Here is a 19,162-nt window from a genome sequence, read left to right on the forward strand (position 1 = left end):
TTTAAAGATAAATCCTTTATATATTAGAAGCATGCTGAGACTGAAAGTGTAGCAATTGGAAAAAGAAAGGAAATGTCATGTTTCAACAGATTTGATACTCAAAGAAAAACTCTAGCAATTTTACACGTTAAACATTTTTATGAAAACAGGTGTATAAAGTCCTTTGGTCCTCCAAAGGGAACCACAAAGTGGAATGGAGTTATGGCTACATTAGCAAAACAGTCAGTGTGTGAAACTAGGACATAACAGTCAGTGGTCAAGTTGCATTGTGGGTTTGAATCTATGGAGTTAAAAAAAAAAAAGGCATATATCTGTTTGGTTTGCATACATTTTCCAAACTAGTAGCAGGAGTTCTCACGTAAAACAGGCCCCATCTTTACATGTTGTTATGTTTACCACAATACAATGACACCAGAATCGCAATGTAATTTTTTCAACTCTGCTTGGATAACTCCCTCGTTATCAGCATGACTGTAACTGCAACGACATCATCAGTCGTCATGGACGCGGTCTTCACAGCACCAGACACTAAAAGTTACAGTTTGGCAAAGGAAACTGAATCCTAATATTTAAATACTTCTCTGAAGAACAACCAAATGTTATGATGTATAAATGCAAACCCCACAAAGCTCTTACAGTGACAGTAAAACTGTTTTCACTGTAGGCAAATTCACTGATACAATATTGTGTAATCGCCCCGGGGCTGTGGGATGATTTTCTATTCACAAAGTCAGCTTTGTGTTCCCCAGGGCTGCAGTGATGGAATCGGAGTGCAATCTCCTGAACGCAGCACACTCAGTCAACCCACAGACCTATTTCAATGCAGCAACAGTTACATTTGATTAAATCTCGATTGCTGCTGGACTGTCACATTTTGTAAAGCACCTGCTATTTGAAGGGAACAGTTAACAGTCAGATTTCCATTTTGAACAGACAGTAAAAAGGTTTCTCACTTCATTCAATCAGTCCCTTTAATCTGAGACAGACAGTGACTCCAATTCAAAAGAAGCCCAGACTATGAGTTTGATTCACCAAATGACATATGCACATTAACTGTCATACATTGCGGCCTGCTGTCCAGAGGGATTTCACAATGTCAGTGAAAACTTTTACTTGTTTTAGACTTAGTCAAACACAAATACCCAGATTCATTCATCTGACAAATACGGCAGAATGCTTAATTTTGAAGAAATTGCTGCATAAAAAGAACTGCTATGTTCAAATAATAATTTTTTTTTTTTTTTTTTTAAATGGTTAGTTGTTATTCTATTACAATACGTTAATGTGTTTTATATTTTATATGTTAAATTTGGCAATTTCCATTCATCAAATCAGGTACTTTTCTGCCCTGTTTATTTTAACCTCATCAATTTTCTCCCATTATTTTAAAGTGTTGTTTACTGGAGGTTGAACATTGGATAATTAACTAAATAAAATAATTACACAGTCTAAAAATACCAAATCATTGTATGAGTAAAGGTCAAGCTTTAAATAATTTAAAAGTGCAAAAGTATGACTATCAAAATATACTTAAACTGTCAAAAGTATTCAATTATGCACAACGGTCTATTTCAACATAATTCAGATCAGATTGTTGGTTTAGAATAGTTTTATTACTATGTAAATCAGTGTAATGCTGTAGCTGTTACAGATAAGCTCATTTGAAGTGCTTTACTGTTGGGTAGCTGTTTTGCTATTCCTTAAATATAGTCATATCTTAACCTATTAAAATATTTCATTATTTATTTTATGATTATATGTTTTAGTATTAATCAGAATCTGCAAAGTCATACGTGAAATACCATCAAATACGTTATCAAGTAAATGTAATACTGTACTTTGTATTTTATGTTAAATACAGTACTAAAGTAAATGTATTTACTTCCTACCACTGTCGTTTAATTTAAGAAGTGTATGGAAGTGGTTCAAGTGCAAACAACATGCAGGTCACTATGTTATGTCTAAAGTGTAGACTTATGCCACCCCATCCTCACCAAAAATTACAGCACTGGTCGATTGTTGAAGGGTGGTGGACAACGGTCTTTGTTTTCATTTATTGTGACCTCTAGTGGTCGTAGTAAATATGACTGAAGCAATGTAGGAAGTCATGTTAAGTAGTTTAAAGAGCTAAGTTCTCTGAGGAACATGCAGTACATATAGGTTAGAGGTGGCTGCATATATCAAATGCAGGACTCTCACACTGTTTGTGTCCTGTCTGAAATCAAAAGTGTGTGTAATGTATTTTCCGTATGTCAAATTTGATGTAAATTATGAAACAAACATAGTTATTTTAACCCAAACAATGATCTTCTCCTAAACCTAACCAATTTATTTATTTACTGATTATTGTTATTCATCATAACAACAAAGTTCAGATATGCTGTTGCAACCTGGTGTCACATCAAAACACAAAATAGACAAGCCTGTCCACCTACTGCAAAATGTGAGAAAGCTGCGCTTGGCGATGTCTAAGCGTGACAGTTACACGTTTTTGCTGTAGTTGACATGCGTGTCTATTATAAGCTTTGGCCTGTGGCCATGTTTAGGAAAATGAAACGTACTGCATGGTTTCAACCATGGGACTTACAGGGAAACTAAACCATTAGCAAAAACACATGATTAGGGTTAGAAAGAAAATAAACTTGTGTACTTGGCCTCAAGACCTCTGTTGCGGAACCATGGTGACATGATCCTTTGACACATTTACGAGAATTGTAAATTTCACGTTTATGAAACGAGTAATGGACACGCCGGTCCACTACAGCAAAAGTAATGTAACTCTCACGCCGAGACAGCCCCAAGTGTAGCAATCTCACGTTTTTCTGTAGTGGACGAGCGTATCTATTTCACGCTTTGCAGTGAGACTGAGTTGGCCTGTCACTGGTGCTGTTCAATAGTAAAATAATTTCGTCTGTGTGTTGGTCCTATAGAGGGCGCTTAAAACACTTATTTACGTCACTTAAGTTAGTTTTGCAAATATCGACCTTTCTGTCCTTTCGGTATGATAATGTCATAAAGCACAAAAACATAAGAGGGTCAGAGAATATGGCATCTATATCAAAGATCTCTGAGTCTAGTCACTCAGAGGTAAGATAATGTACAACATATTTGACAGTAACAACATTAACTATATATTATACATGTAATTCGTCATGTATTCAGTCCCACATCAAATAATACCTTCTTCTAAAAATTATATTATTCATTACGTTACAAAAATCCAGATATTACCTACACTGGTGAAATTCATATTTGCTGAGAGCAGTGATGATCTTGAGAGACTGCAATTATTCATGTTTAGCAATTCAGTATAAAGAATTTCCTGACCAAATATAGATTTGTTAAAATTACTTTCTCCTCTTATTTTTCCATATTACCTCTTCGGCTTTGCTCTACTGTTGTTGTCAGTTCATTCCCCTGCTTTTTAACTCGCATAGTAATTTACACACACTCCCTACCCCACTGATGCAAGTCACTTCCTCTCTCTCTCTCTCTCTCTCTCTTTCTCTCCACCCAGCTATAGATCAGGATACATGAAGGCTGGGAAGGAAGACAGTGGCAGAAAGAAGGGAGAGGGAGAGAGAAAGAGAGGGGAGGAAGAGGAGGAGGTTAAAAAGGCACAAGACATAGTAGGACAGAATGTGTTGGAGGGCAGCATGCTGTAGCATACTGCTGTGTTCTGATTATGGAGTGAGCATGGAGCAGCAGGACCAAAACAAGAGGAGGAGTGGATACAATGAGGACACAGCTCGGCTGCATGCCTGATCAATAAAAGGTAGATTAGTTCAGAATCTGAGCAGGAGGGAGGAGGGCTCATTAAGCGGCATTGCTTTGCAGCGCTCACTGCATACGGACTCCTGTGAGTTTTGAATTGTGCCACCAAGGGACTGGAAATATGAGGACAAAGTCACTCCAAACCTTGAGGACTTACGAGGACATACAACAGAAAGCAGAAAACTAGCACCTGACATTTGGAAGACAAGAAAACAGGACATCTTGCTGCAGGATCACATAAAACCCGCAGGTATGCCTGTTAAACAGAACCACGAACACACATCACCAAAAACAGCTCTTTTTCTTTTCTTTTTGAGTCACCATCATTTTAAAAAGTGTGCGGCTTTTCAAGAGCATGCTTTTTTTCCCCCAACTCTGCATAGGCGGATTTAATGGTGTATAAACAGGGCAGGACAGTTGTCACTTATTGTTAGACAGTGACAGCAGACATAGGTCACTTGACACAGCTCAAGTAACATTAGATGACACGACAACCAAAATAATAATATCCCCTTTAGGTAAGATGACTAAATGTCCTTTTTTGCAAATTTAAACATCCCTGGATGAAAGCAGTTGAGGAGGATGAAGAGGAGGAAGGAGTGAACGGAGCCTTGTCAGATTGTGTTTGCATGAAATTTTTGTCACAAATTAAAGCTTCCAAGCACGCAAACACACACACACACACACACACACACACACACACACACACACACACACACACACACACACACACGGGATATCCTACTGTATAATAATTAAACGTCTGCTCGTATGTAGAAAAAAAAAAAGAAAAGAAGAAAAGAAATCCACACATTATTATAATGTTGGTGACTACAGAACTGTTGTTCCGTAAATCATTAAAATGACCTCCTCCACACTTGAGAAAACTGTGAAATCATGGGCGGTATGAACACACACAGAAACTGCCCCCGTAGTGAAAAGGGTGTTCCAGTTAAACGCACTCAAAGCTTAATGAAGTCTATCTGTAGTATCAGGGTACACATTATGGCCTCTTTCCAAGGTGAACCGAACGTGGAGGACAACAGAGTGAAAGCTGTCGAGAGAGGAGAACGAGTTCACCACAGGAACTATTGCTTTGAATTTTATCCCACAAATAAATTATTCCGTGTGCTGTCAGACATTGAAAAGAGGATCTGTGCAGTATGTTTGAAATGCTAATATAAGATAGAACACTTGTTTTCACTGCGACAGCCTCCTCTTGTTATCAGTATTAACAGATTGCCCTTCCTACTTCTTATCCAGTCACTATGTCTGAAAAGTTCAAAAGTGAGAGCACCATTTTTTCTGTCTTATCTCCAATCGGTAATTGATTTTTGACAACTCTAGTTCTGCCACATTCCTGCAGTACATTGTCTCAGCTCTAACTCTTGTGCTTTGTTTCAACTTATCGTGCTTGCTCATGGGTTTCCTTCACAAGCACCATCCTGAATGCCTCTCACTGTAAACTTGTCCCTCTCTTGCTTTTAGACGGATGTGATGGTGTGGAAACATTGCCTCTCTCCCACGTTATCAGACTTTTGAGTCGGTTGGACAAAAGGTATGGGGAGACGAGCAGCGGACCTGACGACTCCGGTTCCAGTTTTAGGTGTCCCCGCCTTGGTCGGCCTACGCGGTTGGAAGACAACAGGAGGAGACAGAACCGGAGGAGCCCTGCTGCAGACGTGGGGACTTCAGTGCAGCATCGGTGTTCAGACGTCCCCGTGGATAAGCAGACCACCTCCCCTGCTAACTGATACGCTCTCAGGTAGCATTGCTCAAACATCCAACAGCTATATCACGAAGGAGACGGAGTACAAGGAGATACTGCTGCTAACTAAGAGTGACAAGGAGAAAAAGGCTATTTTAAAACAGAAAAGTGGGGAATCCAGGACCAAAAAGGAAGTGACTTTCAAAGCACTTGGAGGTGAGGCCTCGAAGGACGTGACCTGCTGTCAGAGGAGCAGTGGTGGGACTTTTTGCTATGCCAGGGCAATCAAGACCAATCCACATATTGCAGGGAATGCAACCAACGGTAGGCCTAAATTGAAATCCGCTGCCCGTTACACCAACGGCAGCGTGGTCGATTCGGAGGCGATCGGTGGAATTAGCGTAGATAACGATGAGGCAGAGGCTGCAAAGACTGCAACCTCTCATGGAAGAGACCAAACCACACTGCAAGGTCATTATGCAGATCAGTCTGGGAAGGTGTTATCTGCTGCCCGACCTTTTGGTATGCCACAAATAATATGCAACCACTGTGGTGGGAAGCAGTCTGCCACCACTGGAGCTGCCATTGCGGAGGAGAGAAGCCCTACAGCAGATTCTTGCCCTGGACAGAAGCCGTTAAAGTCGACCCTCACCACACTCTCAACTGTGCAGATGGCCCGCATCGAAAACACCCTGAAACCAAGCCAGCAAATCACCGACGACGTCACAAACACTGAAAATCGGACACCAATGACAGTCAACCCACAAATATTCTCTCTAAATGAAGAACTACGGTATAAGAAAACACCCCACCCTGCATGCCCGGTGCACTCTAGAGGCAATCTGGTAACTTTGTCACACATATATACTGCTAGTGATGCAACATCCACCCAACCCGTGACCATCCCTCGTTCTAAAACCACCACTGTCACAAAAGCAACTATTGAAACCAGACAGGACAAATCCAGAGTCAAAGCTTTCCCAAACCCACCAGAGGACAGTAAGATCCCACGACCAACAAGTCTTACTTTGACCCCTCAGATGGCCACGGCGACAAAACCAAACAACCCTCATTCCCACACCTACCCAAAGCTCCCCAAGACAACGCATCACAACAGCGTGTCTCAAAATGTATTTGTATCTGTCCACGCTACACCTGAAAATTCTCACTCGGCACCTTCTCATTTGTATACTGTAGCTGCGACGCATGAAAGTACATCCAGTACCAACACGCATACAAAAAACACAACCTCTAATTCTGCAGCGATGTCCAATGACAGTATAGCTGCTAAAGTCAACGCTCCACTTGAAACCCTGCGCTCAATGCATGCAGCACAAATACACTTAACAAATAGTACCAATAGCCCACAAATAACCCCTAAATGCCCTACATTGTCACTGTCAACTAGAGCATTAGACCCCGTTCATAAATCAGAAACATCTGCAAGTCCGCCGTGTGCTTCACCTGATCCTCATAAACCACAAGAAAAGCCGTCTTCAAATACTGACAGCCCATCACTAGGAAAAATGTCTTTTACTCGCACTAGAATAAGCTCTTTTGCTTTTGCTAATCCACCACACACAAAGCCTGCACCTCAGAGAACCATTGTCCCACAGAGTACTTTGTGTCATGGAGCTAATTCAGATCAAATTAGCTGTACGAGCGCTAAACACAAGTTTGAGGCTGCACAAATTCACTTAATTCAACCTATCTCGTCAAATTCTGAACCGACGCTTCATGTTTCTACATCTTCTCCACACACGACATCCTGTGCATCTAAACCTCTCGACTCGAGAGCGAGGTTGCCTACAAGTAAAACACCCAGCTCCACATTTAGATGTAATAGCGTTCTATACAGAAGTGCAGCCCTCAGGAACAGCACATTCGATTTGAAGAAATCTGCATCCACAGCGAGCTCGCTTTCATATGCACTGACAGAAAAGCAAAATGATGTTTCCGTATCAACCACAGCTTTGCTTCAATCAACAGACGCAGCACAAATACTTAGCAGTAATGAAGCCCCCGACACGAGAGAACCTCATCACACACAAGCAGCTGACATCAGAACTCAAACCGCTGACGAATCTGATGTCTGCGGTGTTGCTCCTAATCAGGAAAACAACTCCAGAACACCTTGGCACTCATTGTCTGAGCCACAAAATCTGTCAAAACATCACAACAAAGGCATTGATGCCAGCAAACACGATCCCATATCAACCATTAATCCCAATGAGGAAGTGTATTCTGATAAAAACAAATTCAATGGTAATCTAATCAATGAATTAGCTGTGCATGAGTCAAAAGACCATGGAAATTCAAATCCATCACAGGTCACTAACCTTCAGAATTGTATTTCCCTAATTAAGTCAAGCAGTTCTTGTCTGCAGGGTTGCATAAACACAGAACAACAAAGGCTTGCACATTATCAAGGATACACAGAAACAGAATATGAGGGACATTGTGCAACATGCCCACTAGTACAAACAGCCCAGCAGACGGATTCAAACACAAAACAGTTTGCCTTTGGAATGCCAGTCAGGCATGGAAATATTAATCTTAAATCCGCTGCAGATAAACAGACACATCCCCTTTACTCAACACCTTTTGTCACAGCACAAACAAACTGTGAACCCCTTGTCTCAAACACACACGTCAGAACTATCACCGAGTCTTCAGCCCACCAAAACTCTGATTTTAAAATATCATCGCTGCCGCGCGCGCACACAAGCGCAGAGCTTTCTTTCACTGCACCGGCCCCATTCAACAGTGAGGGAGAGCTCTTTGCGCACACAGGCCCTGAATGTAATTCCATATTTCCGCCATCACCAATGCACTTGGCATCCCGTCCCCGCCTCCGGTCCAGCGAGGCAATCGTGAGATCCGATTCAAAGTTTAGCCCTGCGCCCCTTCAGCCGTGCCCAGAGGACACCAGCAGCTTGGCTCACTCCCACCCAGCTGATGCAGCCCTGTTGCTGCCGCCTTCCCCACACTGCTGCAAATCAGCGGCCCTACAGCAGAGGCTGGAGACCGTGGAGGCCAGCCTGGCGGCCAACAAGGACAGGATCACTACTCTGCTTAACATTATCCACGACCTGGAGACGTGCCACACTCCCATCAGCGGGTAAGAGGACGTGCGTGTATGCGTGTTACTGGGTGTTTAAGCGTGCGATGCTGGGGAGTGCTTTTTCTTTTCTTTTTTCTTTAATGACTGTACAATCATCAGTACTTTACTTGTGTTAAACACAGAATGTCAACAGAATTGTGCCACGATGCATTTTAAATATTGAACTTACAGTTTAACGGTGCATTTTTGAATCATAAATATTCAACCTGGAGGGTCAGATATGACTTGTAAATTATTAATATATTACATTCAGCCCAATACTGGTCCAGCTGCCAGAATTTGATGTAGGGAATTACTTTAAAAGCAGTCCTGCGCTGCTGATCTTTGGCATTCCAGTGAGTCATCGCTTAAATTTACTGCAACTGTGACTTTGAAAATCTTTGGCAAACTGCATTGTTTTTCAGTCCGAAAACTTTTTTCACCGAGAGTGTATTTCATTGCACGTATGATTTTTCATTAATAGTTCAGTGAAGTGATTGGCAATGACAAAAAGTAGCTCTAGGTTATTTCTGATAACAAACAAATCTAAAAAAAAAAAAACTACAGTAGCGATATCCAGTCTGCTGTCACGTCAAAGTGTGTAACACCCCGTCAGTTCACCAGAGGGTACCGTGTCAGTATCACGTTTTAACTCATCTAGGCGGGTCGAGGAGGTCATATGACATAGAAAGAGTGCTGAAGTTTGAGTACGAGAAAGGTTGGTAGTGGTCGGATGGAAGAAATACAAGACATTCACGGAGACAACCAGTGTTCAAGTCTTAGAGAAAGCAAAAGTCAACATAGATTATTTTAAGTTGAAATCTGAGGCACTCAAGGGGGTGATTAATTAAAAAAGCCTTTAATCAGTCACGGCTATTCAATCACAGTAAAAACTCATGCCTACGCGTTTCAGCCTCTAAGGCCTTCATCAGGTATAAATCAGTTGCCTCAGTTGTCACATGACCACTACGGACCAATGAACTGTCACCCAGTACAAGGGAGCAGGTAAAGACACGATAGGAAACATGATGTCCGGACTAGAAACCAAATGCAGATATTAATCAAAATCTTAAAATCGCTTAATAGTTTAACATACATTTAAACATTAAATGGAAAAAGTATTGTAAAAAAGTTACCTTACAAGACGAACCTAACGATACTAACATAAAAATTACTTAGTTTAACCCAAACCATGATTTTTTTTCTCAACCCCAAGAGGGAAGACTTTGGTGCCACATACATGTACTTTCCACACTCGGGCGAGGCCAAACATGACACAGCCTCCAGTCGACTGAAGGGTGTATTACACACTTTGGCACGTTTGGGGTTTAGATGTCAGTTTTATTTTACATGTTTGGAGAAATAATTGACATAAACAATGAAACTCCTGAATGTAATTGGTAAATGCAAAATAGTAAGAACTTGAGCATTGTTTGGAGATTTAATAGTGTGTTTAGATGCAGCAAATTGTCAAGTGAGCTTTAACCTTCTGCTGATATTGATATTGAGAAACAAAGCACGATATGTGCTATTTTTTGTACACATCATAGTGTCACAGGTTGTGCAAATAGATTTTGAAGGCGACCGGACTGTCAAGATGTTATGAAGCTAGTGTTATGGCCACTGCAAATGTGCTATAAATCCTGTTTCATAGTGTGTAATGATGTGAGGCTGTTGCATTGTTACAAGTCTGCAAACAGGTCTGTGATTGTGTGCCTGACAGAAACCTACTTGGATATTTGGAGGCGGCGCATCTCAAGAGAGATTTATTTAGCCATACAACTCTTCTGGCACAAATAACAGGAATTAAAACGGCCTTCTGGCAATGTGTCTGTGTCAATCATTCTCATTCGCTGTGGTGTGCTAATAAGCTGTGACTGCCTCAGAGGTCATGTTTCAGAATAACCAACACCTAATAACCGACTGATGTCTACCATAATGCGTGTTAGATAACGCATCACTGCCAGCAGTCGTCTGAATGAACCTCAGGTGAAGAGGAGGAGTGGAAAGAATATTAAATTGTAAATCTGAAAGTATGAAGCGTTTTGGATGTTATTCATAGAATGCAATTTACTTTTGTTTGTTCCAGTCGGAACAAAACTGGACAAGACCTCAAAAACTGCTCAACCTGCCAGAAGACTGCTTGTATTGTATACAGGTGAGATAATAGTGAAATTGCCAATTTCGCCTGCATGCAATGTTTGAACTGATAAGTGACTACAGCAGAGAATACAAACAAATACTGCATTGTTCGACCCTTAAAGTCTTCATTTGATAAAGAAGATTAAGGGCCTTCTTGCATCAAAACTATTCATATCAGCAGCAATGGAAATTTGTGACAGTTGTTCAAAAAAAGGTTTGAATAGATTTGTGTCAGCTCATTTTTTAGAAAAATGATGGATTCAATATAATCTACTAATGAAGATTGTGTCCTGCTACTCCTAATTCAATAAAAGAAAAGGAGATTTTTGTACATGAGCCAAACCTGCTGTGACACTGCTGCCTGCTCAGTAGTAAATCTACCACATCCAAAAATAAACTTTATTAACTCATCACTATGCTGACAGCGTCTGTGTTTGGCGATGCTGCTCTATACATTGCCCTTGAGGTTGTTGTTTTTGTACTTTATTTTCCCCCTCTCATGTCACACTGGATGGCTACGGGCACAAACAATCAACATTGTCATTAGGAGTTTTGATGTGACGTCCGTGTCACTTCCACACAATATGATTGGTTGACGCCTTTCGGTACCGAAAGCACACAAATAAAGCCACTTTTTTGCCTTGTTGTCTGTGGAAGTTCAAAAAAATTGTATTGACATGCAATTTAATCACACAAAAAAAACAACACGTATAAGTTTCTTAAAGAACAATTTCAACATATACATGTTGTTTAAATCTTTAGAGACACAGTTCAATTCATGGGTCAGCCCATTTGCCACTGCAGTTCTCTGCCAGGACTGACCACTGTTCAATCCACTGAAAATGAATGACTCAGTGCAGGGGCAGCTTACCAAATGAAAAGCTCGGTGCTGGTCATTTGTTCCCAGCTCAGAATACACAGGAAGATTACATTTTCTTCTCTGAGCACGTCTTAAATCTTTTGGAACTGTCAAATTCAAACACTCACTGTATGCGGCTCAGTCTATTCTCACTGTGGATTTATGGTGATTGAGATGGACTTTCTGAAATCCAAGTAGGCAAAGAAGTCAGGCCCAAGCAGCCTGCGTGACTGAACTATAAGATTTATAAAAATCACTGGTCTGAGAAGAACTTGCATCAATAGTCTCATACACATAATTTTCAACAAAAATAAAAATGTTTATATATATACATATATTTTTATTTATATATATATAAACATTTTTATTTTTGTTGAAAATTATGTGTATTAGATGTTTAATGTTTATATATATATATATAAATAAAAATATATGTATATATATAAACATTTTTATTTTTATTTTTGTTGAAAATTCTGTGTATGAGACTATTGATGCAACATTGGTTAATTCCGGTCTATGGTTGCATCTATTCACTGAAATGTTGCATCAGAGGGAAGCGATAGAAAAATAAAACCCTCAACAAATTTCCCAGATTTATTGTATGCAGAAAGGAGGTCTAAGTGAGGCTAAGCAATCTAAAAGTCTTCTGATCACCAGAAAACGCCTCATGCTCTACAAAGCAAAACCTAAAACTGTCTTAATCTCAAAATATTAAAAAAAACTAAAACCTCTTGATCTACTTATTTCCAAAACCGTTTTTGTATGACAAAAAGACGTTACGTAAGTTGATCTGCTGACTGGTGTGTGTTGGCATCCGGTCCTGAAAGGCCAAGTGGAAAGATAACGATATTCAAACAAGACGTGTGTACCTTTGGAAAAAAGAAAGAATACAATACCCTGCCGCGAAACGTCTTCCTGCCCAAACCAATCAGCCACTTTGAAATCTGACGAGCCCAGAGCTTCCTACATCAAGGGTATCACACAAAGCAAAGTAAATTGTAGCAACACAGTTTAGAGTGATTTGTGCCATAAAAAAGCCTTTGCTACAAATGAGCTGGAAATGCGGATCCGACACGTTGAAGATTCATTTGCATCTTTGGCGAGAGCTGAATTTGATACATTTTGTGTTATTTCATATCTCTGTTTGGGGAGTTTTTCAGTAATTTTGGTCTGCATGTGTGTCTGTCCAGTGTCGAGTACGACTTCAGGCAGCAGGAGAGACGCTTCTTGGAGGTTCTGAATCTTTCAGCAAGAGGCAACAACGCTTTCTCTACGCACCTGTCCCGGCCCTTACACTTCAGCTTGCTCCGAAATGTCATCGCCAAGAACTTAGCAAAGACAAAGGTGAAAAGCAAAAAGCTGTGCAAGACCCTGTTCAAATGGCTCCCGAGGAAAATTCAGCACGTGTAGACCTTTTAAGAATACCTGTGCTGTTTCATAGCCATTCGCCTGTGTTACAAGTGACCAGCAGAAGCCTTTTGCAGAGGACTCTCTTCCTACCTTTAGAACAACTCTGAATTAGGCTTTTACCCAGTAGAGTTCCACTCTCCTGCACACTGTCAAAGCTTACAAGCAGGATTTTGTACTTTGAATTTGCCCACGACCTTCAACTAGTGTCACCCATAAGGAATTCTTTATTTCATTCCTGAAAGTTAATGCTATTTTGTTGCCAATATGCCTGCTTAAAATGTATGGCTAACCACAACCATAGATTTCTATATCTAATTTTATATACGAGATTTTGTTCTCTTTGCACTGGTATGACTAATGCAGTTGATTTAATGTTTCCCTTTCAATTGTGCCCTTACCTGCTTCCTCTAAGAATAAATGTTCAATACACAACATACTGACTCTTGATTTGTCTGTAAATCTTTTTATTTGTGTTTTTTTGTTTTATTCTGATTGCTAACTGAACTTGGTCATTTATGAATGAAATACATTTTTTTTTTCTTAGTTAAGATATAAACCTTCAATGCATCCAAACCTTTTCACAATTGCAAACTGGCCACAAGGGTGCAGAAAATAGCGAAACATTCATTATGCCTTTGCCAATTGTGCTGATGGTCTCCAAATCCCCAAACAATATGAACTTCATAAAAGGTTTCTGAGTAAAACAATGACATGACCAAAGGCTGCAATGAAGCATGAGTCACAATCAAAATGGTCACGTGCACGTGCACACACACCCATGAACACACTCTGGAGAGCAGACACATGGATAAAAAAAAAAAAAAAAAAAAAAAAAAAAAAAATTCAGCAACATGAAACAGACCTTTGTGGGTGCTTTCACAGCACTGTTCATAAATGATCAATGCATGGGGAACTTGAGCAGAGAATTTTGGATAAAAGCTTATGAGGAAGGAGCACAAACAGGGTATATTTGAGCAGTAAGCCAAGTGAAGAGTGTGATATTACCTTTTGAGCAGGAGATACTAAAACTCAGAGATGAAATAATATCAAGTGAAAATGAAATTCTTGCAACAATGGTACAAGAGGGGAATATGGGCCAATAGCAACTGCGGCCTTGTATAGGGTCATGCAGGCACAACAGTTCTGCTACCAACACACATTTAACCACTGAAAACTGCAACGTTCATTTAACAGCCAAACTTCTGCAAACATGTTCAGCTGCAAACATGCCATCAATCTACAAAAGTATAAAATGCTTCAATAGTTTACAGAGATTAAAATGCTTCGAGTGGATATTTAGTTTTCATATTATGCTCGCAAGTACACTTTATGTAACTTCAAGGGTAACTCCAAGGCTGTTTACACATCTTAGGGAGGACTACATATAGCAGCCTGTGTGACATAAATGATGAGAGAGAAAAGTAAAAATGCAAAGAATCTGAGCGTGTGGACAAATAAGAGAGCTAACCAGACTTTTGTAGCCTGTTCTTTAGTGTGCTGTAAGCGTAGCTGCTCAAGGGCACATCAGTGCGGCTCCATAATACACCCAGATCTCCTACCCAACGTTTGACAGTTGCATTGTGGGTAATGAAGGCACAAACAACAAGGCACAAGAGTGCATGGAATAAATAAAGTCAAGAGCTCTGGATAATGCGCCGTCAATTGTGACTCTGAATGAAATGTCCATTCTGAGTACGACAATGTTACAGGAATGAGATGATAAATCAGAGAAAGACTCGTTTTAACTTAAAGTGAGAATTTGTATTTTTGAATATTCCATGCAGTTGTCTTAATGGGTCTTATTAGGCATTAAAATGAAATTATTTATCATGTGTTATCAGAAGTCGTCACAAACACCTTTAATGCGTGTCCAGTGCTAGGTTTAAGATTTTAATGATTCATAAATGTAGCTGGTATTTCTGTATGAGCTCAAATAAAATCTACTTCCAGTCAAACACAATTTCTTTTCATTAACTGAAGCCAGAAGTCAAACTTATTTACTTTAAATAAACACTATCATAAAATATATTTTCATAAACCTTACTTATATTGAATTACTCAAACAATATGGAACAGAGACAAAACAATGTTTTTCTAACTTTAAAACAGTAATAAAAAACTTTGGCCATGATTGTTTGAGTGGACTTCTGCTGAGGTTCTGCAGTATTGTGCAAAGGCACCTGCTAATTTTGAAAAGTTTTACTGCTAAATGATACTGCAGCAACAGCATGTGCCGAGAACATATTGCACTTATATTACTATCCTTAACAGATAATATCTCTCACAGTGAATGAAACTGTCATCTATGTGAAGATTAAAGTGTTAAATTCTAACAATATCCAGTGAGACTCGGCCTGATAAGAGAATCAGTGTAACGCACAGAGAAGGACAATTTACTGTGTTTCAGTTATGTAATCACTGCAACAAAATATGACTGTATTGCTTCTCGCAGTAACTGGGTAGAACTGGAGAGCAGATATTGGAGAAAATTACCTAAATCAATACTAACTTGTCTGGGAAAAGGTTTCGAACCAGTCGGGCATTGAACTACTATGCTGGTGCACTTAAGACATCTATTTCTCTTAAGAACGGCACAAATAAACTCTTAAGTAGGTTTTTAGGAGGCAATTTTCTTTTTATTTCAACTGCATTTATCTTCATCTACTGTCCCACAAAGAATTTAGTTTCCAAGGTAACTCGTTAGCCATTTTCATTAAAAACCCACCAGGCATGTAAGTCCCTCAGTCATTTGGACCAATTTCTTGTTTTAAGTTTGGTTTCCTTTAAAGCTTTCCTGGAAGAAAAATGAAAGAGATTCTTGTTCTAGATTGTTTGAGATACTTGTTTTGTTAGCTCCGTGCCTTGCAATTTCTCTCTGATAGTCACAGATGTGTGTACAAAATCAAAGTTGCCATGTTGTTAGCGTCAGCCTGTGCAGTCTGCAGATGACTCAACTCTACTGTCGTGGGTAAAATGTCGCCTTTCACTGCAAAGAGGGCAGTCAGATCTACAATACAGCACAGAACCACAACGTGAAGATGTAAAATAACGGAAATATGTAACAAGCATGCCAGCGGATACATAAGCAACACATCTGTATCATATGCATGCAAAACATGCATTATTTCACTGCACAGTAAAAAAAATAAATTAAAAAAAAACCACAAAGGAAATCCGCAACACAAATCCATCCCTGTTGGCCCTTTGCCGCTGTTACAAAGTAAATAAAAGCTGCCAGCTGAACAACTTCAATCTCCATTAAACAACACTGATGATATTAACTTTGAATCAAATGACTCCATGCGAGGTGAAAGTATACAGCGCTGCCAACACCACTAAAGAGTAACACCCTGGTCTGCAGCTCTATGCAGCCCTCAGCCACGTTCAGCTCATTATTTTGGTTCACTGGTCCGTCTGGTTGAGGTCCAATGGCTTTCAGCAGCCCCTGCATAAAAAAAAAAAAGAAAAAAAAAAAAGCCATGGGCAGCTGCCAGCTTACAGGCTCAAACAAGCTGCACTGTACACTGCTGTACCTGTGCATTAAAAAAAAAAAATGGCAGAGAGATGAAATGATGGCGAGGCTTGGAAACCATGCTGAACATATAGCGAGCCAAAACGCACCCCCGTCCTTTCTTTGTCAGGAGTTTAAAAACAGCGCAGATGAACACGTGACAGGAATGAGGAGCGGTGTGTCCTTTGTGGATGTCCTGCAGTGCAGCAATCAGAGTCCAAAAGCTAATACAGGATTGAGGGGAGACCGCCAGGGGCCACTGTGTGCATGATCGGGGTCACAGGACCAACACAAGTCGCTGGGCTAATACTACAGTAGCAAGGGAGCTATTTTTACAATTCCCTGTTAGCTGTGGCTGCTATTAGCATCTGGGGAAGAACTCAATGTTGTACTTTTCTTGTAATCGCGGTCAAATTGGTTTTCTATATTTGAAAAACAAATAACAAATACAAATTGTTGTGTTTTGCTTCAGTGTTATCAGATGTTTCCACAGAAAGGTGTTGTAAACAAAGCTATAAAGGTGAAGTTGTTGGTCTCCGAACACTAAAAGAAACCGCAATTCCGGTAGTTAGAAATAAATGAAGTGAACCGAGGTTGTCGGTGTGTTCGGCTCGAAAGCGTTGTGACAAAGAATTTGTACTTGTTTGAATATTCATGATAAGTGAAACATTGCGCTATTTCAAAGGAAGGTCTGGCAGTTTCTTTCTCTCTTAATCATGGATTTTAATTTAAAAACATTTTAAATCTACAAATAAATTCATAAAATGTATCACTGATGAACTCTGGTGAGACTACAGTCAGACAGCAGTTTACTACGCTTCATGATAAGGTTAGCATACTAACATGCTCACAGTGAAAATGTTAACATACTGATGATTAGCAGGTCTAATATCCAACATGTTCAACATCTTACATTAGAAGGCTGACATTTTAACACCAATAAACACAATTACAGATGAAATGTCAATATTTTGGCAAGTACTCGTCTTCAATCAAAGTATTGGCCAAATTGAATTTTTGACGTGATGACGCTATATTAAACCAAAGAGGTTACAACTCATAGTCTCTGATGTTGTACGCATGCTGTAAGTGTTACAGTAGAAAAATGGTCCAATCGCTTTAAGGATTGCCGATTAATTTCTGCCTCACCATATTCGTACTGCTCAGTTTTTGTATCCCAAGCACACTAGAAGTTGTAAACCTGCTGCAGAACTGTTGCTTTTATCTTTATTGAGTTTCAACAAAACAATACCTTCTCTTTGTTTTCTTTTTTTTTTGTTTGTTTTTTAGTCGAGGGGCGGCTCTTTGGATAGAAGCATCAGCCGGTCAGACGATTCGTCCTCCACTTTTGTTCAGGCTGTTATTTCAACAACTTCTGGATGGATAAGTATTAAACATTTAGTCCCCAGAGAATAAAATCCACCGACTTGACCTGAAATGAACAACAAACTGGTCACTCAGACTCGGTACAAACTGCAGACCCCAAACCCGAACACTACCCTGGAAAGGCCACCGGTGTTGATTTGCATTCTTTTTGCATTTCTGCACCACCGTAAGCTTTATGCGGCGCCAATGATTCATGCGTGCTTTTAATCCAGTAGAACGTATGCTAATCATTTGACAACACAGTACAGCACCAAATATTATACATAGCAGCGAGGGTAATGCACACTATGCTGCTTCGGGGCTTTTTTTTTTTTTTGCCAGGAATGGTCCCTGCCTTTCAAAATGTAGGAACACCGGAAGAGATGTACTCTTTCTGTAATTCTTCGAGATAAAAGCAAAAATTTGGTTTTAATATCTTTATACATAATTTGTGTTGTGCCCACCCCATGCGAGACGGTTTCAGAAAGGACAATCATTTCCACTGCAGTGGTTTTCTCTCAGGGCAGCCTGCTGTGCACTGACAGACATTTTTTAGGCTCAAACTCTGTACAAATTGCCCTGTTTTTCTTCTTTGTAGCAAAGTGAGCTGCGAATTTCTGCAACGACACGACGCTATAACGACTCTATATATTTACAAATTTAACACTGACCCATTTAAATTTTCCCCCGACATTAAAATATCTAAATCATGTCATTAATAACCCTCTGAAATATTCTTCAAATTTTTTTTTTTTTTTTTAAATTTCCACAGAAGAAGGTTTTTTATTTTTTTATGATTCATTATGGGATAATATGTTGAATACTGAAATTTGCATATTTCTCCTGCAGTCCTCAAAATTCTTGTATATCTGAGCCCACTCTGTCAACGGCGGCGCACAACATGCCACAGGAATGCTCAGTCTCAATCTACTGTGACCGTTTTAAATATCAAAACCCCCCGTAAACAACACAGATATGAAAACTGAGAGCAAAGGCACAAAAAAACAAAACAACAACCATTAAATTATTTCAAAATTGATACTTTATTGTAACATACATTGTTACTTTAATGCAACGTGTATTTAAACATGAACCCATTTAGTCCCAAATTTGTCAGACGTGAAAATATCCAAAACATGGTGTCTCTGGTTACCCTTAAAAAATAATTGATCAGCATTTTTTTTTTTTTTTTAAATCATCATTTTAACGGAGAATGACGTGGAAAAAGTGTATTTTGTGATCATTCACAATTGTAACCGGTGGGATAATGTGTCGTATACTGAGGCT

The 19,162-nt window shown here is 39.6% G+C and overlaps 1 protein-coding gene across 1 annotated transcript in view; it reads left to right on the forward strand.

Moving 5' to 3' along the window:
* Window positions 1–3,759: 3,759 nt before the first annotated feature.
* LOC138196017 (mucin-6) overlaps window positions 3,760–19,162 on the forward strand; it is a 29,513-nt gene continuing 14,110 nt past the window's right edge. Inside the window, exons 1-5 of the mRNA XM_069145675.1 lie at window positions 3,760–4,024; window positions 5,263–8,603; window positions 10,675–10,743; window positions 12,780–12,933; window positions 17,801–17,835. Coding sequence (XP_069001776.1) covers window positions 5,335–8,603; window positions 10,675–10,743; window positions 12,780–12,933; window positions 17,801–17,835 — 3,527 coding nt within the window. The 5' untranslated portion in view covers window positions 3,760–4,024; window positions 5,263–5,334. The remainder of the gene's footprint in view (window positions 4,025–5,262; window positions 8,604–10,674; window positions 10,744–12,779; window positions 12,934–17,800; window positions 17,836–19,162) is intronic.

This window comes from Embiotoca jacksoni, unplaced genomic scaffold, assembly GCF_022577435.1.
Source record: "Embiotoca jacksoni isolate LCO1_2020_lvr unplaced genomic scaffold, fEmbJac1.0.p SCAF_13, whole genome shotgun sequence".
Classification (NCBI taxonomy): domain Eukaryota; kingdom Metazoa; phylum Chordata; class Actinopteri; family Embiotocidae; genus Embiotoca; species Embiotoca jacksoni.